Source organism: Microdochium trichocladiopsis (genome assembly GCF_020744255.1).
Source record: "Microdochium trichocladiopsis strain MPI-CAGE-CH-0230 chromosome Unknown B0I36scaffold_8, whole genome shotgun sequence".
In the NCBI taxonomy this organism is placed as follows: Eukaryota; Fungi; Ascomycota; class Sordariomycetes; order Xylariales; family Microdochiaceae; genus Microdochium; species Microdochium trichocladiopsis.
In genome coordinates, this window is record NW_025763551.1 from 2,382,040 (window position 1) to 2,401,944 (window position 19,905).

Here is a 19,905-nt window from a genome sequence, read left to right on the forward strand (position 1 = left end):
TGCGGGGGAGCGATCTCAATCTCGGCACACCACGAAGGGAGTGCTTGGTGCTCCCAAAGCTGTGTGACGTATTTGGGGGGGGGGGTTCTGCGGCGAGTCTTTGCATTAAAGGATGTCATGGGCGACATCGTAGTGGTGGTCGATCAGAGAGGGATGAAGGAAGGGGAAGGTCACAGGTCTGCTTTGCTGAGAAATGCAGGAGTTTCTCTCCATATGCCCGTCTCATTGCCCATTCCAAGGTTCCTTTGGCCGCAACGAGGACGGTTTTGTGTTTTGAAATAGAAAAGTGGTTCTGAAATAGCAGTTGCGATGCTAGTGGACGGGGCAATCGTTTGCGCCGATCTACGCTGGATGGGAACAATGGGGCCCAGATGATGCGACTGTCAGGACTGTGCCACGGACGGCCGGCTAGGTTCACTCTGCGGGAGGGACCGTTGGCAGCAAAGAGCTCAGAAACATGTTTTGATTCCGGATGCCGTGTATGATTCTAAAGTTTAGGGACAAGCAGACGACAGCGGGTCGCTTCTGCCACAATTGCCGGAGCGTGAATGTGAGATCGTCTGTGTGATCGGCCGCCTCCGCCTCTGATCCTCCGTCCGTCAGGCACTGCCACACTTTGACATTGCAGACAAGTGACACAGTGCCTGCCAGTCCTCGCCAGCATCAACGGGGATCGACGCCAAGCCAGGAGGAGGACTGGAGAGCAAGCCAGAGGGTGGTTGGAGATGACGAATCAGCCGGCAGGGAGCAACGAGTCCAGGTGGATCAGGGCCGTCCCTGATTCTGAAACGCGCAGTGCTGCTCAAGATCGTGCCCGTCCAGCTCTCCCTGCGTTGCGAAAATGCAGATTCGGTGATTGCAGAAGATGACGTCGACGTCGGTCGGCCACTCGCTGAGATCTTTCCCTCAGTTTCAGCCGATTGAGAACTGCAGCAGATCGACGGCAGGTGAAATGCCAACCACCGCCTTGACAACAGACGTGACAGAATGAAGGGACGGGAGGCATGCAAATGATGCATCACGTGCTCAACTTGAGGCAGTCAGTGTCACTCACTTGTCAGTCCTGTCATGACAACACGAGGCGGGCGGTCGTTCATGCCCATCCCGCCCCGCTCTTGCGTTATGCATGAACCCGCCAACGATACTCGATTAACCCGTGGAGCGCGATGTATCTCGTCTGTGCGAAACGCTGATGACGACGGGGACAGGACGGTTGCAGCCAGCAGTGCACCCAAGACGATACCCAAGGCCCTAAGACGTGCCCAGGCGGCCTGGCAAAGGTACTTTGTCATGGGCAGAGATTGTGCCAACCACCTGGGCGGTGGCGGTGCTGCGCGGGTGCTGGCCGCTCCCGGGACACCCAAACCCAAAGTGTCGCAGGTGCAGGAATGCAAAAATACGCCGGCGTGCACGCTGCAAATAGTTGCTGCTGCCCTTGGCTGCTGCCCAGGAGACCAGGCCATTCCAGGAGTGCCTGAGCAGAGGGCCACACGTTACAGGCCCAGCACCAGGCCTCCTCATCGGCCCAGCGCTACTGCATCCTGCTTCTGCGCGGACAGCCATTTGGATATCCTGAACTGAAGACGCCTCATTATGCAGCAATTGACTGGACTGGACGGCGTGGCCAGACCCGAGCCAGCCCAGTGCCACACCTGGGCAGGCGTCGTTGCTTCCGAGCTGCAAAAAGGGGGCTAGCCAGGGTGAGGAGCCAACAGGAGGGAGACGGGTGGGGCCTGCCCTCCTCGTGGTGGTGGGCGCGTGCGACGGCGCGCTGGGGCCGCCTAAGGCAGGTACCCGCCGATCGCGCTGCTCATTGGCTGCTGCTCTTCCCACCCCCCTGATCTGCAGAGGGTCCTGCCCCTACCCGGTCTCGCCGCCCAGCGCGCGCCCAGCTTGCCCAGCTTTGCCCAGTGAGAACCTTAGCCTGTGCCTGCATCTGCCGACCGGCCCCCTTTCCACCCACTCACTGCCTCTGCCCAGGGTCCCGCTCCAGGGGTTGCTTGCTTGCCCTCCGGGGCTGTCTGCCATCCTATCTTCTGGCTTGCTGCCCGTGTCGGTAGCGTCCTGTCCTGTCCTGTCTGTCTGTCTTGTCTCTTGTCTCGCAATCGGCCACCTGCTTCGTCCCGTCGACCACAACCACAACCATCGTCCGCCCTATTGAATGCAGGCTGCGCTTGCTTCGTCCGCTCTCTCCCTCCTCTCGAGCCGCCCCTCCCATTCCGCCGGGGCTGCCGAACGCCACTCTCTCACATCTTCTCCTCGCCAGACGCACGTTGATCTGTCGCGACTCAGCCAGAAACCAGCCTGATCGCCTTCTTCCTCCAAGCGCCGCCCATTCGCACAACCCACGACAGTACAGACTCGCGACGCCCCTTCTGGTAACGGGTAACGCTCAATTCTTCTCGTCCAGCCGGTCCTTCTCCGCGTTCAGGCCTGTCGACGAACAGAGTTCAGCTCCGCTCCCACCCTCACTCACAAAACGAGTCTTTCCCTTTCCGTCTGCCACGCCCAGCTTCTGTCATCACTGAACAAGCCTGAGCGACATTTTCTCGCGCCACGACATCTTGACGCCAGAGCCAGCACAGCTCGCATCAATTACAGACTGCTTGGCTTCTTATCAACATTAATAGCACTCAGCGACGATGAGGTCTAGCAGCCTCTTCTCGAAGCCGTTATGGCTCATTTCCTCAATTTTGGCAGCAATGCCGAGCACCACCATGGCTGCCGATGATAGGATACTCAGTTCCAAGTCGCTCAATACATGCCAGCCCGACTCCATGTTCTCCGCCAGTCTCTTCGAGGTCGTGTACACCCCGGGCAACAACAGCGCCTTCGTCAACATGGTCGCGACCTCTTCCGTCGAAGGCAAGGTCGTCTTCGACTTTTCCCTTTCTGCATACGGATTCAAGTTCCTGAACCAGACAATCGACCCTTGCAAGGTAGATCCTGGCGCTGTCGATAGTGGTTTGGCCGGTCTTTGCCCCATGACTGCCGGCAAGCTTACTTTCGACTTCAACTTGCCCGTCCCTGATAGTGCACTTGACATGATTCCCGGTATTGCCTTCACCTTCCCCGACCTTGACGCCACGGTAAAGGTCTTTGTCAACTTGACGAGCACTGGTGAGAGCGTGGCCTGCGTCGAGGCCGACATCTCCAACGGCAAGACTGTCAATCTATTGGCCGTCAAGTGGGTTCTCGCCATCATCGCTGGTCTGGTCCTCTGCGCGTCTGCCTTGCTCAACGGTCTTGGCTACGCCAATGCCGCTGCCCACATCGCGTCTGGTGCTCTGTCGCTTTTCGGCTTCTTCCAGGCTCAGGCCATGCTGGGCATGAGCAGCATCCACTTGCCGCCGATTGTCCAGTCCTGGACCCAGGACTTCCAGTGGTCTTTGGGTATCATCAACGTCGACTTTATGCAGATCATCTTCACTTGGTACCAGCGCGCTACCGGCGGCACACCGGCCACTTTGTTCAACACCTTGACCACCAAGTCTGTCCAGGTTGAGAAGCGCGATCTTGCCGGATTGGCTGTCGGTCTTCTGCGTCGCAGCTCTTCTATGATGCCCAGGGCTGTCGTCAACATGCTGAAGCGCGCCAACATCACGACTGGTTCCGGCAGTTTCCTCGTCTACGGTATCCAGCGAGTATCATTCAGGGCTGGTATTGAGACGACAAACTTGTTCATGACAGGCTTGACCTTCTTCTGTCTCCTTGTTGTCTTCACGGCCGGAGGCGTCGCTGCATTCAAGGGGTACTGCGAGATGGCGGTCAAGCAGAAGTGGATGAAGCCTGATACCTTCTTGGAGTTCCGCAATGGATGGCTCACCGTGCTCAAGGGTATTCTCTTCCGCCTGACCCTCATCGGGTACCCTCAGATGACCACCCTCTGCTTGTGGGAGTTTACCCAGCTCGACTCGCCAGCCGAGGTTGTACTGGCTGTTTTCTTCTTTGTCGGCATGACTGCGACTTTGAGCTGGGCTGCGTGGAAGGTCATCCGTATTGCTCGCCGCTCCGTCGCCATGCACCGCAACCCGGCCTACATCCTCTTCTCCGACCCGCAGGCCCTCAACAAGTGGGGTTTCCTCTACATCCAGTTCAGAGCCTCGGCATACTACTTCATCCTTCCGGTCCTTGGATACACATTCATCAAGAGTGCCTTTATCGCGTTTGCTCAGAACAACGGGACCGCTCAGGCGATTGGGTTCCTCCTCATCGAAGCAGCAGCGTTGGTCACTGCCAGTGTCATGCGTCCCTGGATGGACAAGCCGACCAACTCTTTCAATATTGCCATCTACGCCATCAACTTTGTCAACTCAATCTTCCTGCTCATCTTCTCGGACGTCTTTGACCAGCCGAAGCTGGTGAACGGAGCCATCGGACTGATTCTCTTCTTCATGAACGCCATCTTTGCTACCGTGCTCCTCATCATGGTCATCGTCACAACCGTCATGGTCTTCTACCGCAAGAACCCAGACAGCCGTTACCAGTTCATGGCGGACGACCGTGCCTCGTTCATGAAGTCGCAGTCCCAGCTCACTGGAACCACTGAGCTCGATGCCCTTGCGGCAACAGCCCGTGGTGACAAGGCTGGCTACAAGCCTGGCTTGGATCTCGACGATGACAACGAGTCGCTCTCCTCGGCTTCGCTCCGTCGTCGCACTGCCGACTCAAACCTGGGGGCCCGCCCGATGCCTAGTGCCTACAACCACTCCAACTCATCCTTCAGCCAAGGACATAGTATTCAGCCGCCCCGGTCACCCATCAGCCCCTCGGTGCCAATGCTCCCGGCGGCCAACGGCCCTAACCGTACGCCGAGCCCATACGGAGCTCCGCAGAATGGACCCGCGTTCCGCCAGCAGAACAACGACAGCCCTGCCGGCTATCGGCCACAGAACAATGCCAGGTAAGCCACACAGCTTTGCCTTGATCTCGGATCAATATCATGCTAACTTTGATGAAGCCCCTGGCAACGCGGCGCCGGCTATGACCACTAGGCGAGAGTCAAGCCTGAGCAGCGGAGTTTCGTGTGAGGTCGGCCGTTTGACCTGCTTCCGTGCATGATGGGAGATTTTTATCACAGTTGGGAACTGGGCGTTACTGCTTTGAATTGCATGGATGACAGCAAAGCACTTGCTGGGCGGTAGCCTTCCATATAACGGCAAGAAAGAGTGCTGGAGACCTGTATTGGTGGTACGCGCGTCTTTGTTGCGATTAACAACCAACCTGATGACCGTGATTTCAACGCTAGCCAAGAGTCACAGGTTACAGATACGAGCGCCATTACCAAATCATTGGAAAGAAGGAAAATTCTCTGGAATGCAGGTTCGCCTGCATTTACGTCGCCCTGTTTTGCAAGCGGCGGTCAACACCCTTTGTACATAAAGAAACCATTTTTGGAACCAAAGTAGACTATTCGGTATTTTTAATCATTACGCGATTGCGTTTACGACTTCCAAGGTCTGCCGTAGCTGTCGCCGCCACAGACTGGTAGATACTGGGCCCAACCCTTCCAAAGTCATGATACCAGGTGCTTTATGTTCTTCCCACTCTTTAGCGCATGGCATCTGAGCAATAGCAGCACCAGCTGGAGAGTCGTGGGTAATGTAGAGGCCGCCAGTGGATCGATCGGTAGGCACACAGCCTTGAAGCCTGCTTGCAGCTTCCCCACTGAAGCAGGGCCCCGGTTAACCACACCTCCCTGCGACAGCGCATTGGATTGGCTGGCTATCATCCTCACGTGGCTGCGCAACTGACACGCCCGTCAGCCATCGGGGACGGCATTGAACACAGAGCCTCCCAGGCTAGCCAGTCCCGAGTTGTCGAGAAGTCTGAAGGGGGGCTGTGTCACGACTGTCGACGCCTGCTAGGTCCTGTCTTCCTATGATTTCTCTTACTCATGCTGGTGATTCGGCAACATGCTCGTTGTTACCCAATGGCAGTCGCCTGACTTGTTGCAATTCCTAGGCTGGAGAACCCAGTTATCTCAACGCGGTGCTTGAGTCGAACCGTCAGATCCAGCAGCAGGACGACAGGTTACTGGACCGGTCAATCACAAGGACTTCACTCGGAGCGTTGATAGTATTCGGGCAACGGCGAACCTTTACGCCACGGAGAATACTTCTACCAGCTCGCTCACTATACTGCTTTTTCAGCAGGACTCCAAGGTCGACCTACAGACCGAGACTGTCCAGCAATGTACCACCTCCGCCGCCGCCTGCTCACGCTACTCGCGGTCCTCAGCACCCTGGTGTTCCTGCTGTGGTTCCTCCCGCGGGCGCTCAACCCCGTCAAGCCGAGCCGCGAGAGGCAGGAGGCCGACCGGCGGTGGGTGGACACCTCGCCGTCCTGGCTGGACCGGCAGGCGTGCCGCTGGCTCGCCCTGTGTGGCATCGCGCACGTGCGGAGCGATCCCCCTGAGGGGCGACGCAAGGTTGCTTTCGGCAGCGGCAGCGGCAGCACCGAGAGTCCGCGTGTCTGGAGCGGGTGGGATGATGATCGGGTAGAGTTGCGACGACGGGAGGGAGTGCAGGACCAGGCACCAGGGCGAGCGAGTGTAGAACAAGACAGGGAGGAGGAGGAGGACGGCACCTGGTTGCGAGCCAACGAGCCGGGAACGTCAGCATCGTCGGCATCGTCACCGCCGCCGACGAGGAACCACAGCTCCGTCCCGATGCGTGCCATACCGCAGTATGTTCTGGACCACGCGCCCCTCGTGCATCTTTACTCGGGCGAGCAGTTCTGGCCATCCGACATTGCCGAGCACCTGCGGCATATGATCCCGCGCAGAGGCGGTGGCTCGGGATCGGATGAGCCCATCGACCTGCCTGAACCGCCGAGTCTGGACCGTCTGGCCGAACAACTGAATCCGTATCTGCGCGATGGACTTGGCGGAGGCGTGTTCTTGTCAAGTGAGGTAGATGTCGAGGACCGGCCCGGCTGGCTACACAGCAGGGACAATGTACCTGTCGGTTCTTGGAGTGGTGACTTGGAAAAAGCAGAGCGGCAACGATTTGTTGGTGAGAATGACCCATTGATCGAAGACGACGGTATAGGCTATCCCGCCGAGAGTACGACGTGGTTCGACGTCGACAAGGCCCATCCGTTGAACCGGATATCCGACCCTCGTCAGAAACCTGAAGGCCGCCTCGGCGGCGGCAAGGACGGTCTGCACGTGGCAAAGAGACAGGCTAGGGATCTCATGCCGTCGAGACGGAAACGTTCCAGGGTTTTTCGACCAGACTACACTCCTCTAGTAACTCTGGCACCAGGTTCCGATGGCCTCACAGATCCGCCACTGGGCATCCTCCAGCAACCGCACAACAAGCCCGACAACGGCACGGGCTACTCCCGCGCCCCTGCGACGCTGATACTCGTGGACAAAGGGCATGGGGTGCTCGACGCATACTGGTTCTTCCATTATTCTTACAACCTGGGCCAGACGGTGCTGGGCGTGCGCTACGGCAACCATGTGGGCGACTGGGAGCACGCCATGGTGCGCTTCGAGAGCGGCGTCCCGCGTGCCGTGTACCTGAGCGAGCACGAGGGCGGGCAGGCGTACGCATGGGCGGCCGTGGAGAAAAAGTACGAGGCTCATGGCAGAAGCAACGCCACACACAGCCACGAACGCAGTGGAGTTGAAGGAGACGAATCTTCACCGTCGTCATTAGTCCCAATGGTCCAGTCCGGGGCAAAATTCAGAGGACCTGCAAGACCAGTGATATACAGCGCCGTGGGCAGCCACGCAATGTACGCCACGCCGGGGGACCATCCGTACGTGCTGCCGTTCAAGATGCTGCGCGACGTCACGGACCGCGGCCCGCTATGGGATCCGGCGCAGAACTTTCGCTCGTACTGGTACGACTATACCTATACCGCTGCCGCTGACGCTCCCCTTTCCGCGGACCAGGCCGTCCCGCCCTCCAAAGATGGGACAAACGTCGAGCTCGGCAGTACTTCCACTGGTAGTAGTGTTGGTGGTGGTGATCGTGGCCTCGTCCCGACGGCCGAGAATCCCGACGCCCCGACGAGCTGGTTCCACTACGAGGGCCAGTGGGGGGACGATACCCTCAGGCTCGGCGACGAGAGGCAGTACCGCTTGTTTGGGCAGTACCACTACGTCGCGGGGCCGCAGGGGCCCAAGGCCAAGAACCTGGGCCGGTCAAAGGTGTGCCAGTCCAGCGGCAGCAACGACGCGAGCGGGCGGCCGAGGCCGTGTAGGATGATATACAGCCTCGAGGAGGGGCGGAGGCGCAGCTGGCATTCTTGAACACCGGGAGTGAGAGAGAGAGAGAGAGAGAGCGGCATGGTAATTGGGATAAACTAGGATCTGCGGGCATATCTGACGTGGGAGGACACATAGATGACCTAGTATAGCATAGATCATCAATACAGTGTCGGCCATGAGAACACGGGGCATGATTCCGGGCAAAGTGAACACCTTGTCAGAAGCGATTGTGCTCGGCCAAACAGAAACACACTGGAGGTGTACTCCACTTAAGATCCACCAACTCAGTCATCAGACGAAGAAAGAAAAGTCAAAAGTCACGGACTTTGCGACGTGTAGGATTGCTTCTATTACACTGATATTGTTTCATCTAAAGCTATGCTATGGCAGCGCCGAGGTATAACAACAACAGCAGCGATGTGTGTGGCTGGATTTGTCTTTGCTCTCGTTCTCATCCACCCGGGGTAATGTAGCAGTGAGGTGGCTTCCACAAGAGAGCCTCCACGGCGAGCACAGAGCGTCGCTGTGTATACACACACACACACACACACACACACACACACACACACACGCCCGTCTCTCCACACTGGAACGACAAACCGCGCCAGACGGACTCTTCTCTTGCGTATTGACCCACCTCCGGCGACATGTGCTTGCAGTAGACCCCGGAAAAATTACCAAAAGCCGGACGCGAAAACAACTTCAGCAGAGAGAAAGACACCTTAATTGATGTGCGACACGTCGGCAGTGGGCTCGCGCTTCTCGCGGACCTCGGCGGCGCGCCTCTCAATGTCGGCGGCCAGGCCGGCCGAGTAGCTGGCCTTGTCGGTGCCCGGGACGAGCCAGGGGGCGTTTGTGAAGAGGTAGTTCATCTCCTCGAGGGGCAGCTTCTTGGTCTCGGGGAGGACGAGGAAGAAGAAGAGGGCGTTGGTGAAGTTGCACACGATGAAGAGGATGAAGAAGCGCCAGCCGACGGCCTTCATGGCAATGTCGGTGACCTGGCCGATCATGGTGTTGAAGGCGAACGAGGTCATGGTCGCGATCGAGACGCCCTTGGACCGGGTGTGCGTGTCGAAAATCTCGGCGGGTACGATCCAGGACAGCGGGCCGGTCGCATACGAGAACGAGATGTTGTAGAGCCAGGTACTGTTATTGGGAGAGAGAAACAAAAGTCAGAAACCGATGGGTAATAGGACCACCAGGTCTGGCCCGGGGGAAGGAGGGGGGACGATGCTTACACAATGATGAAACCCCAGCCGGCAGTGCCGGCAGAATTGGTCTCGGGAGGAAACTTGGCCAGGAGGATGGTGGCAATGAGGAACATGAGGCCGTTGAACAGCATGCCGTTGATAACGACCCAGCGACGCCCGAACTTGTCAATGGTGGCCATGCAGGTGGCCTGAGCAATAAGGGCGAGCACACTGCTGATGGCCTGGTACTTGAGGGTGTCGTCGGTGTTGATGCCAATCTGCTTGAAGATGGTTGGGGAGAAGTACTGGATGGCTGAAACACCAGTCATCTGTGTGGCGGCTTGGAGCGCACAGGCGATCAATAGACGGCGGAAGGAGGACCTGTGGCTATTAGTGAGGCTGCATCTTTGATGGCCGCGGTATACGCGAGACGTATCGACGAAACTTACTTGTTGACAAACAGCTCCTTGTAGCTCTTGGCCTCGTGGTCATGCTCGAAGGTGATGGCCTCCTGGATCTGGGCGTACTCGGCCTGGACCCAAGCATCGGAGGTGTCGCCACGAGCATGAAGTCTGGCCAATGCCCTGAGACCCTCCTCGGCGCGGTCGTGGTCGAGGAGCCAGCGAGGGGATTCGGGGAAGAGCAGGATCAGAGGAGCGAGGATAGCGGCAGGGAGCATCTGGATACCCAGGGGAACGCGCCACTGGGCACTGTCACTCAGGCCGATGTGGGTGCCATAGGTGGTCCAGCCAGCAATCAAGGCACCAATACCAAGCATGAACTGTTGCAGACCAGTGACGCGTCCGCGGATGCTCGGGTGCACGATCTCAGACTGGTAGACGGCTGTGAGGATAGGCTTTCGTTAGGTTGTGTCATGTGTGTCTGTGATGCTCTCAGTGGGCGGAAAATTGGCTTACTGAACGGAGGGTCACTTGTTAGCGTCATCACTCACGGACTTCGACGATGAGCGACAACTTACCGGATAATCATGGTCAGGAAACCGACACCGACACCAGCAATGAGACGGCCGGCGTAGAGGTAGTTGAGGGTTTGAGCAGCTGTCTGGAGAGCGCCTCCGACGAGGAAGATGATGGCACCGGCCATGATGGTTAGGCGACGACCGAACTTATCACCGGAGGGGCCGGCGAGACCGGCACCAACAAAGGCACCAGCAGTAAAGGTTGCGACGACGCCGCCACTATGTCCGCCAGGTCAGCTACCACCCAATTCCTCGGGAGACGTAGTGTAAAAGGGGGCTTTTCGGCTTACTTTTGAGGGGCTTCAGGCTGAAACTGGTTTATGTAGCTGTCACTTCCAATGACACCGGCAATTACACCCAGATCGTAGCCGAACAGGGCCGATCCGAGCGAGGCGAAGATGCCCACGAGAAACTGGTAGGTTTTGGGCTCCATGCTGTGTTCAGTGCTCAAGTGCAACGGGTGGCGAGGATAGAGAGGACTACGCTTGACTTGGCAATCACGTCGCTTTGGCAGCTTCGAAAACGTGGCAGAGCGCGTCGTGCCCACGCTTCTTATATACCGAGCAAAAAGTCCATCTCGGCCCATGTGCTCGCAGCCAGGATCGTGCTTGTTCGCGAATCGGGAGGCGGGACGTGGAGGCAGCACGGCAGGTGTCCCGAGGCGAGGCCACGAGCCGATGCGCACCAATCACCAGCGTCGGCAGAGCCTTTGAGTTGTACCGAATCCGGGGTAGAGGCCGGGGTAGAGCGCCGTCGGCCAGGGTGTGCTCGGGGAAGCTCCTCGAGCAGGCGTCCTTCTGCCTCCGCTTTTCTGTCGTCAGGCCTTGACCCCAACTTCCCCTCGCGCGGAGCCCCAGATTGTCCCTTGACTCTCCATGGTTTACCCCCGCTGTTGGTGCCCTCACATGCCCACGGCAGCCCCTGGAGATGCAGGAAGCGTGCCTATGAAATGTCGCGGGTCCCGCTTGGATCAGTGTCCGGCTTGCTTGTGGCTTGCCAGCACCAACGTGGACAACGCCCGATAGTGGTCTATACCTGGCGCGTTGTCGACTGTCGGAGCCGTGGCGTGGCATGGGCGGCTGCGAATCGAGTGCGGAGCCGAGGTCCTGGGCGTCGACCGCATTGTTCACACAAAGAGGCAGATGTCTCGCATCGTCACTCGGCGGTGTGATGTCCATCCGAGCTCTCTCTGCACGCTCTTCCTGGCGCCCGGCACACGCAATGCTACGCAAACAGGATGCGACTGCTCACGCGTTTCACTCCATTGGTTCTCAACAGCAGGGGTTGGTTCAGATCGAGCCACCCATGCAAAGTTGGGAAGGGTTTGGCTTGTGATCCTGGGAAACAAGTTGGCTCTCGCACGTCTACAGAGAGCCCCAGACATTATGGCCAGAAACCGCCGGTATCGACTCTTGAGATTTTTAGTGGTTTGGCAGAGAACTGACGAGGAGGTTTCTTAGAAGAGGAGGGCAGCAGACCCGCTCCTGTATCATTCTGCCTTTTCCAGGTTCCAGCACACTAGAGCTCCATCGTTCGGGGGGTGAGCGTCGCAAGTCGGACCTTGCGAAGCTTAATTTCGCCGGTTCGTGCAGTCCAGTTTCTTGGTGCCACATCCGACTTTGGAAAAGCCATGACAAGTGGGCCGGACGGCGAGACGTGCATAAGCGATGCTGCGCATCACTTCACGTGGAGGGTGTTTGGTGACCATGGTCCTGGATTTTTAGCCTCGATCGAACCACAGATTGAACGAGGGACCCAAGATCTGATGCAACCTTCTGACTAGGTTGCGGGGCGTCGATCCTCAAGCGATGACACTTGTATAGAGCGGCTGAGACGAAGCACCGATTTCGTGACGCATCTGCAGACTGTGAAAAGTTTGCCTAGGCTTGCATACGAACCTCCGCTTCGCGCGGATCAAGCTAAGACCAAGTGTGATTGGGCGTCTATAACATGAGACGATCTAATGTGTTCGAAATGCCGCCTGAATGTCCATATTTGCGAATGTCGGGTGGCATGGCTGTCATGTTCGTGTTGGTGTACGTCGTCTTGCGAAAGATTGGACGATCCGCATAAAACAAGCACTATTAGCCTCAGATAAGATCATGGGCCCGAATCATGGTGTTGTTATTAGATGGGTCGGACAACAGCACGAAAAGTTGACCAGGTCGGCGACTAGATGAACAGGTTTCCGCACGTAAGCCAAACAGCTGGACGTCGCTACTCCGATATCTAATCTATTCAGCTAGTCATGTTCCAATGATGGCTTGGAAGGAAATTTTCAGAACATGTCGTCGATCGTCTTGTCGGCGTCTTTTCCAATGAGTTCAACCATGCCCTAATGACGTTCTAGTCAGCTATATGCTCTATTGGGGATAGTAATATCGGGCAGCTCAATGATATGAAACAGCTTGCCCGAAGCTTCCATACCTCTGGCATGATCGGTTTTCCATTAGCATCGGCGACATAGCGGAATGGCATCTGTGTGCTCTCGTGCTCATTGAACTTGATGTCTGGGTGGTCCAAGTACGGCACGGTCTCCAATGTATCTGCATGGTGGGTTGTGTGGAATGTGGTTAACAACACAGCTGCCTACGACTGCAGTGCACGCCACTATCAAGAGTGAAGGGTGAGCTTACATCCTTCTTGAACAACCATTCGGGTCACTCGCACTGCTGTATCGGTCGTCATCTGTACAGGGCCGAGTCGCCTACCCTCGTATCCCTTCTTCCGTAGCTCAGAGGTACGGTCTCGTCGATGTCAACTCGCAGTCACTTAAGCATCTCTCTCAATGGATACTACATACCACGGGGCGGGTCATCACCTACGACGATGTCAGCAGTCAAAATCGGACATAGAAGTGCAAGGGGTACAGAATGCCAAAGTCACAGCAACCCGAAGGCATTGCCGGCAGGCTGACACAACACGGACAACCGATGAGATTGAGCCACACTCACCCAGGATTCCACCAAAGAGGAACACGCCAAACTTTTTCCCATCCTCGGGCGACAAGTCCTGCTTGGCCGCGGGATCCAGCAAACAGACCTGGTTCTTCACATCACCAGCACTGTTGGCCCCGCCAGCCTGGGGGGAGGGTACATCTCCTCGACGCTCCGCTTCTCCGGCGTGAAGGCCTCGAGCTTGCCGAGCCTCTCGGGGACGCGGAACTCGTCGGGCAGAGATGAGAGCAAGAACCGGCTGCCGGCCTTCTGCGAGTCCTGGCCGATGCAGATGTACTCGAGCTCTGACCAGGGCCCGAGCTCCGGGTCGAGGTGCTCCACGATGTAGGTCTTGCCGTCGTTGCTAGACGCCATTGCTTTGTTGTACGTCGACACAATGACCGAACTGTGCAGCCAAGGTCAGAATCACAGAACGTAGTATGCGGCAAGAGGGTCTGGGGGAGGGTCTGCTATGCTAGTAGAGTGCAGTGCAGTTTTTGGAAGGTATGGAGAGGCGGTGTTTAAATTGCAAATCAACCATGAAGTCTCGCTAGCACGCGAAAATCAAGCTGAAAGCAGGGCGAGCACTCACCAAATCGTGCGGCAGGCAAGACTGCAGGCCTGGTCAGGTGTAATTGCTAGGTACTGCCGGCGAAAGTCTTGGGCGTGCAAAGTCCGACGTCATTTTTGAGGCTGCGGTCCGAGAAATTTTGCACTAGAGAGGTGCCCAAGTGGGCGATCCGCTGCGCTGCAGCACCAAGCAGCACCAAGGACACCGCGTAGCTGCCTTGAGCCTCAAAATCATGTCAAGAGGTCGCCTCATACATATTAATCAGAATGCATCGAAACATGGGGAATTAATAACAAATATCGAAGCCAGTCGCTCTCCGTCTATGAATCAAAACACGCCCTCGTGTGCTTGCAGCCAGCCGCGTCACGCCCACTTTGTGTGAGAGTCCTCAGGCTACAGACTTGTAAATGTCCTGCTCCTCTGCTCGGATGAACGCCAGCCAACGCCTAGAATACACACCATCAAGTATGATGGGCCATCGCGGTCCCTGCCATGCACACGACGATCACCGGTCCCCCATCGACTTTCGGCCACCGACACTACCGCTTTTGCGCTTCTTGACCGGCCGACTGTTTCCACCTTTAGGCCGGTACCCAGGGTCATCATCACGCTTCCGCTTGCCCTTCGTGCTCTGACCGTCGTGGGAGCCATCTTCATCCCATCCTCCCTCAGCAGCACGTAGTCGCTCCTTGTCCTTCTTGGACATTGTGGAGCGCCGCTTGCCCTCGCCTGCGGCGTTCTTGCGTTTCCTGCCGTCCACCTTCTCCCCCTTTTCATTGTCATCCTTCTCCATGTCTTGCAAGAACGTCTTAGGTGCATGCTTTCTGAGCCAGTTGTAGACACTTGTAGGGTTGCGCAGCGCGTAGTTGTGTGCAGCTGTACTACCCGCAGCACCGTGTGCGTTCGGCGCGAGCGACGGCTGTGGTTTCAAGCCAAGTCGCAGATCAATCTCGTAGAGATAGTTGTCGATGTCGTCGGCTGTCAGGAACGCTGTTGGCTCTGTGTCGCGGTTCTTTGGTGCCAATTCCTCCTGAACGCTCGGGAAGACCTGCACGGTAGCCGCAAATGATCTGTGTGGTACCGTCTGCTGGAGTTTCCGGAGGGATTTGGCAGGCTTCTGAGTATCATCGGCTTCGTTTTCGGAGGCAGGCTCGTGCGCGCTGATGTCGATGCGACGCTCAAAGGGTATTTGTGGGGAGTCGTTGATGTCGAGTAACATGTCCATGAGACGGCTGCACACGGATGCCTGGTCAGCTTCAAAGAGTCTACAGTTGATTGAATGGTGTTGGACATACTCATTTTCAACAGCCAGACGCTTCATGGTGCGGATGGCCTTCTGCTCAAGCTTGTGCAACTCCTCACTCTGCTCCAGATGGACATCGAATTGGATGCGCATCTTCCGGTACTTCTTTTTCCAGGACTTGTAGGATGGACGCGCATCGGCCATGCCGGCATCATCAGACGCGTTCCCGCTGCCGTGACGGGAGTCCGGGTCTTCTTTGATGGACTGCGAGTCCATGGCGGCGATGGTTTTGTGCGCGACTTTGGCACGGCTTTGTCGTCAGAGTAGAGGGACGACGGGAGGGTCGCAAGGACGACGGAGGTGGACGTGTTAAAGCTTCAGAAGCGCCGTGTTGGCAATGATGGCGGTGCACACTAATGACAGACGGGTGACGATGGATGGAAGTGGGAAGAAGCTGACGTGTGGAACGGCTGTGCGCGCAATTGAAGTTGATGGTGGCCGGCGAGGCAGGGACGGCTGGCGCTGTGTCTCCAGACTCTCACTCAACCTGGCCTGGGTCGCCCGTTGGTGGTGCGCAGGCCTGCCCCGGTGCGCGCGTTGTCGCGATGGAGCCGTGCAGGTGGATGTCTCTAGTGCCAATTACCCGTGTACCAATGTACCCCAGCTGAGGCTGGCCTTGGTGGGCAGCCACTTTCAAGCTACTCGATGATAGAAGGAAGCACGAGCAACAATTGTTTGAGATGCTGGCATTCAGCACGCATGCGGGTACTGAGCATATCATACCGAGATTCACTTTGAATACACCTTGTATAGAGCATCAGGTACTGACTGGCCAGATTCAGAAACTTGGCAATCTCCAGCTTGCATACAATAGCAACACTGCGTGGAGATGGGGGGACGTGGAGGAGCCGATCCAGAGGCGCCTGCAACCAATGCGAGCGTCTACAAAGTCAATGCTCTCGAAGAATTTCAGGTCCACCTCGAACACTCGCTGAGCCCGCTGTGCCCCACCACCGCCTCGAAGACCCTTCTTCGAACCCGAAGCACTCTTGCGCAAACCACAACACCACTACAACCCCAATCCAACCTTTTGTATGTTCCGCCGTGTATTCACCACATCCGCAAGAATGGCCGAAAGCGCATCGAAACGCCTCAAGACCGACGGCGTCCTCAAGATCGGCACCCACAATGGCCACTTCCACGCCGACGAGGCCCTTGCAGTCTACATGCTCCGCCTCCTGCCGACATACAAGGACTCGGGCCTTGTCCGGACACGCGACCCGGCCCTCCTAGCCGACTGCCACACCGTCGTCGACGTCGGCGGCGAATACGATGCCGCCGCCAACCGCTACGACCACCACCAGCGGTCCTTCACCACCACCTTTCCCGGCCGGGCCACCAAGCTCTCCTCCGCCGGCCTGGTCTACATGCACTTTGGCAAGGCCATCATTGCCCAGCGCCTGGGCGTCTCCGAGGACGACGAGCAGGTCTCGATCCTCTACCCCAAGCTCTACGAGTCCTTCATCGAGGCCCTCGACGCCCACGACAACGGCATCTCCGTCTACGACCCCGCCGCCGTCGAGGCCGCGGGCCTGACCAAGAAGTTCAGCGAGGGCGGCTTCACCCTGGGCGCCATTGTCGGCCGCCTGAACCCCAACTGGAACGACCCGATCCCCTCGGACCCGGCCGAGGCCCAGGCCGCCGAGGACGACCGGTTCCTGACCGCCAGCGGCCGCATCGGCGAGGAGTTCAGCCGCGACCTCGACTACTACGCCAAGGCGTGGCTCCCCGCGCGCTCGATCGTCCAGCAGGCCTACGCCAAGCGTCTCGAGTACGACCCGGAGGGCCGCATCATGGTCCTCGAGGGCCAGTCGGTGCCGTGGAAGGACCACCTCTACACCCTCGAGGAGGCCGACGGCACGTCCGGCAAGATCCTCTACGTCCTGTACCCGGAGAAGCCGGTCCCCGAGTCCAAGTGGCGCATCCAGGCCGTCCCCGTGACCAAGGACTCGTTCCAGAGCCGCAAGCCCTTGCCTGAGCCCTGGCGCGGCGCCCGCGACGAGCAGCTCGACGAGGTCTCGGGCGTGCCCGGCGGCGTCTTCATCCATGCCAGCGGCTTCATTGGTGGCAACAAGACGTTTGACGGCGTCAAGGCACTCGCTGCCAAGGCTTGCGACTTCTAAACCGGTTGGAGAGATTCGACTGTGACGGGAGGGAGAAAAGGAGGATATCATATCCAATTGATGGGCGGAAACGGAAGTGGGTTTTGGGAATATGCATAGATCTCAGCGAGATCTTCTTACTGGCGTTACGGAAAATAACGATACAATCCACTAAAGTGGATATAGATGCATGAACACGATCGAGAGGATTGGCACGAGTGCTCACGTCAACGTCATGGTGTCGAACATGTGATTGGCAGCTCACGCATAGGTGTACCAGTCATCAGTTTTGAGGCCGGACGCCTGTGGTAGAACAACACGGTGTAGCTGGACTGGGACTTGCGATATTTCGAACGTGCATGTCCTATCATTCATTTGACTATTTTGCCTTGTTGCGATATAGTCCATCGTATCAGGGCGCAGGAACACTAAACTTCCAGTCTGCCTGGTGAACGCCGTAGATAAGCACAACTCCGTTACTTGAGTCGTTGAGAAAGATGGAACAAGAAGGATATCAGAAAACCAGCAATCATCATAACAGTCGTCAGTAAATAGGAGCGCAGCAACAAGCCCTGAAGACACTGCACGCCCGACCTCGTGCACCGTGGCTGGCTTTTAGCCCGTGGTAGTCTTTGTTCGGGTGGCACGAGGACTAAAGCCAGTAGCTGGACATCCGGTCGGGGAGCCTTGCAACAAGGGCCGTGTTCGTATGACGGCCAGCCTTCATCGCGAATCCGCCCTCAATACATCATTGCATATTCGTCCTCCCACTCCTCGGCATGTATTTGCGTTTGCTGAAAGCGTGAATCTGACATATACACACGTTACCATGCGCAGCTGCAGGAGTACCCCGGACCCGTCGCTTAGCTACGAATCGGCAGGCCCGACTGGGCGTCGACTACTGCTGACGCATTTGCACCAACAGCCTGTGCATTGGCAGCGTCGTCTCCCGTGGAGTTGTCATCGTCGACGCTCGTCTCGCGCTGAAGGAAGCTGCTCTCTTTGACAGGGCTGCCGCTGTTGATCTGACCCGCGCCGGGCCCGCCGTGCAGAGATGGGTGGTGCAGGTTCGGGGTGCTGCCGGCGCCGTTGTGCTGGCCGCCTTGCTGCGGGGAGGAGGCGTGGGGGATGTTCTCGGGAACGGGGTGCTGGGAACCGACGGTGGCGGCGTCGACGCTGTCGCCCTTGCCGGCCTTGGACATGGCATAGTCGCCGCTGTCAAAGTACTTGCGCTCCTTGAGATGCTTGGCAAAGTGGTCACTCTTGGAGGGGAGCTTGCCGTAGAGCCGGAAGAGGCGCTGCTCCTCGGGAGAGAGGGACTAGATTATGATTGTATCGACACAGTCAGCCTGGAAAGACCTTCTCGTGTAGCGAAGACCAGACGCAGGCACGCGGCAGGAGGAGTTGTAGAGCCCAACTGACCTTGATGTCGACCTTGTTCTTCTGGTGGGGGTTCATGATGGCGATGGGTACAGCTGCGCTGCTGGAGGTTGTGGTTGTAAAGGAGGGGCAGAGACGCGTGAGGGGTGGTGTGGTGATGACCGGCCGGCGTCGATTGTTGCGTAGAGTACAGAACTGCGATGTTGACAGTCGAGCGATAGAAGCAGACGAAAGAAGGCAGCGGATGAAGAGCCCCCTTCTTGACTAAAAGATGGAGGCGGAAGAGCTGCTGGGTCTCAAACAGGTGACTTGGAGATGGTAGCTTGGCTTGGGCTTCAAAGGTGGTGCTCATAGGCGCAAGTGGCAGCTGTAGCTCAGCGCTCAGCAGCGGGGCCATGCACGCATGCATGAACCCAGGTATCTTTCAGCCGGAACTCCCGCTAAAAGGTACATCCCCCATTCGAAAACAGCACCGCCGTCGTCACAGTAGACTCTAAAGTTGGAGTGGGCTTGCGCGATCAGCTCCCGCCTGGTCACCTGTTTACCTGCTCCACCCGCCCTCCTGCTGTCTCACTGATGAGCATCATGATCCAATCGCTCAATTGCGAGGGCTCAATTGTAAGGGCGGAATATATGCCTGCACTCTCGACACCACACATGATGGAAGTCTGACTTGTCGAGGTTGCTACTCCGGAGCAACAATACTTACCCAAGCTCCTCGTCACGTTGAATGTTGCCACAAACAAGTGCAAGACCTGAGTGTTGTGAGCGGGCCACTTCCTGCTGACTTGACGACGTCCTTCCGAAAACATCCCTGCATTGGGCATGGAGTGGCTTCCCACGTCACTGCCGCCGTCCGAGTCCAGGGGTCGCCCCAGTCCGCGATGGTGCCTGAGTCACAGCTCCGCTCTTGTTTACAGGACCCTGCCTGCCTGCTTCCCTTGTTGTCCTCGCCACCCGCAGAGGACAAATGAACGAAAACCCGGTTCCCTCTTGAGAGCTTCCAGGCGGAACGACATTCCAAAGTCGCTCGCAAGGCGACCTAGCTATTGGGGCCCTGCTCCTACTTCGGTTCATGGGCTGAACCACATCGAGTCATGCACATACCATCGTGGCCACCACTCTGCCGAAGCACTACCAACGAGTTCTCCCTCTATCCTATCGGGAGATTCTTCCCTTCGTGGCACCCAGTACTCTGATTGGCGAGTGCCGTCTAGCTC

The 19,905-nt window shown here is 57.5% G+C and overlaps 9 protein-coding genes across 9 annotated transcripts; 4 read left to right on the top strand and 5 right to left on the bottom strand.

Annotated features, from left to right (window-relative positions):
• Positions 1-352: 352 nt before the first annotated feature.
• Positions 353-1,135, bottom strand: B0I36DRAFT_158394 (uncharacterized protein). The gene has a single exon (XM_046148622.1). The coding sequence runs from the start codon at positions 1,017-1,019 to the stop codon at positions 600-602; it is 420 nt and encodes a 139-aa protein (XP_046009633.1). The 5' UTR covers positions 1,020-1,135; the 3' UTR covers positions 353-599.
• On the top strand, positions 1,069-1,581 carry B0I36DRAFT_352278 (uncharacterized protein; the record flags this gene model as incomplete). The annotated part of the gene is made up of 1 exon (XM_046157096.1): positions 1,069-1,581. One exon carries the CDS (start codon positions 1,069-1,071, stop codon positions 1,579-1,581), a length of 513 nt encoding a protein of 170 aa, XP_046009634.1.
• Positions 1,582-2,717: 1,136 nt separating this feature from the next.
• Positions 2,718-4,994, top strand: B0I36DRAFT_365984 (uncharacterized protein; the record flags this gene model as incomplete). The annotated part of the gene is made up of 2 exons (XM_046159224.1): positions 2,718-4,903; positions 4,961-4,994. 2 exons carry the CDS (start codon positions 2,718-2,720, stop codon positions 4,992-4,994), a joined length of 2,220 nt encoding a protein of 739 aa, XP_046009635.1.
• Positions 4,995-5,743: 749 nt separating this feature from the next.
• Positions 5,744-8,413, top strand: B0I36DRAFT_330632 (uncharacterized protein). The gene has a single exon (XM_046154860.1). The coding sequence runs from the start codon at positions 6,194-6,196 to the stop codon at positions 8,264-8,266; it is 2,073 nt and encodes a 690-aa protein (XP_046009636.1). The 5' UTR covers positions 5,744-6,193; the 3' UTR covers positions 8,267-8,413.
• Positions 8,414-8,565: 152 nt separating this feature from the next.
• On the bottom strand, positions 8,566-10,895 carry B0I36DRAFT_330634 (general substrate transporter). Its single transcript, XM_046154861.1, is given in 6 exon segments — positions 8,566-8,767; positions 8,784-9,370; positions 9,463-9,795; positions 9,864-10,257; positions 10,395-10,612; positions 10,684-10,895. The coding sequence occupies 5 exon segments, from the start codon at positions 10,824-10,826 to the stop codon at positions 8,947-8,949; spliced, it is 1,512 nt and encodes a 503-aa protein (XP_046009637.1). The 5' UTR covers positions 10,827-10,895; the 3' UTR covers positions 8,566-8,767; positions 8,784-8,946.
• Positions 10,896-12,192: 1,297 nt separating this feature from the next.
• On the bottom strand, positions 12,193-13,704 carry B0I36DRAFT_414858 (SAM-dependent RNA methyltransferase; the record flags this gene model as incomplete). Its single annotated transcript, XM_046162026.1, has 6 exons — positions 12,193-12,728; positions 12,821-12,939; positions 13,030-13,140; positions 13,197-13,214; positions 13,348-13,457; positions 13,490-13,704. 6 exons carry the CDS (start codon positions 13,702-13,704, stop codon positions 12,672-12,674), a joined length of 630 nt encoding a protein of 209 aa, XP_046009638.1. The 3' UTR covers positions 12,193-12,671.
• Positions 13,705-14,405: 701 nt separating this feature from the next.
• B0I36DRAFT_249402 (IEC3 subunit of the Ino80 complex, chromatin re-modelling-domain-containing protein) lies at positions 14,406-15,347 on the bottom strand (the record flags this gene model as incomplete). The annotated part of the gene is made up of 2 exons (XM_046150473.1): positions 14,406-15,132; positions 15,196-15,347. 2 exons carry the CDS (start codon positions 15,345-15,347, stop codon positions 14,406-14,408), a joined length of 879 nt encoding a protein of 292 aa, XP_046009639.1.
• A 669-nt stretch (positions 15,348-16,016) lies between these two features.
• On the top strand, positions 16,017-17,647 carry B0I36DRAFT_330639 (putative UPF0160 protein C27H6.8). Its single transcript, XM_046154862.1, has one exon. The coding sequence runs from the start codon at positions 16,238-16,240 to the stop codon at positions 17,324-17,326; it is 1,089 nt and encodes a 362-aa protein (XP_046009640.1). The 5' UTR covers positions 16,017-16,237; the 3' UTR covers positions 17,327-17,647.
• A 521-nt stretch (positions 17,648-18,168) lies between these two features.
• Positions 18,169-18,763, bottom strand: B0I36DRAFT_365990 (camp-regulated phosphoprotein/endosulfine conserved region-domain-containing protein; the record flags this gene model as incomplete). Its single annotated transcript, XM_046159225.1, has 2 exons — positions 18,169-18,624; positions 18,728-18,763. 2 exons carry the CDS (start codon positions 18,761-18,763, stop codon positions 18,169-18,171), a joined length of 492 nt encoding a protein of 163 aa, XP_046009641.1.
• Between the last annotated feature and the right edge of the window lie 1,142 nt (positions 18,764-19,905).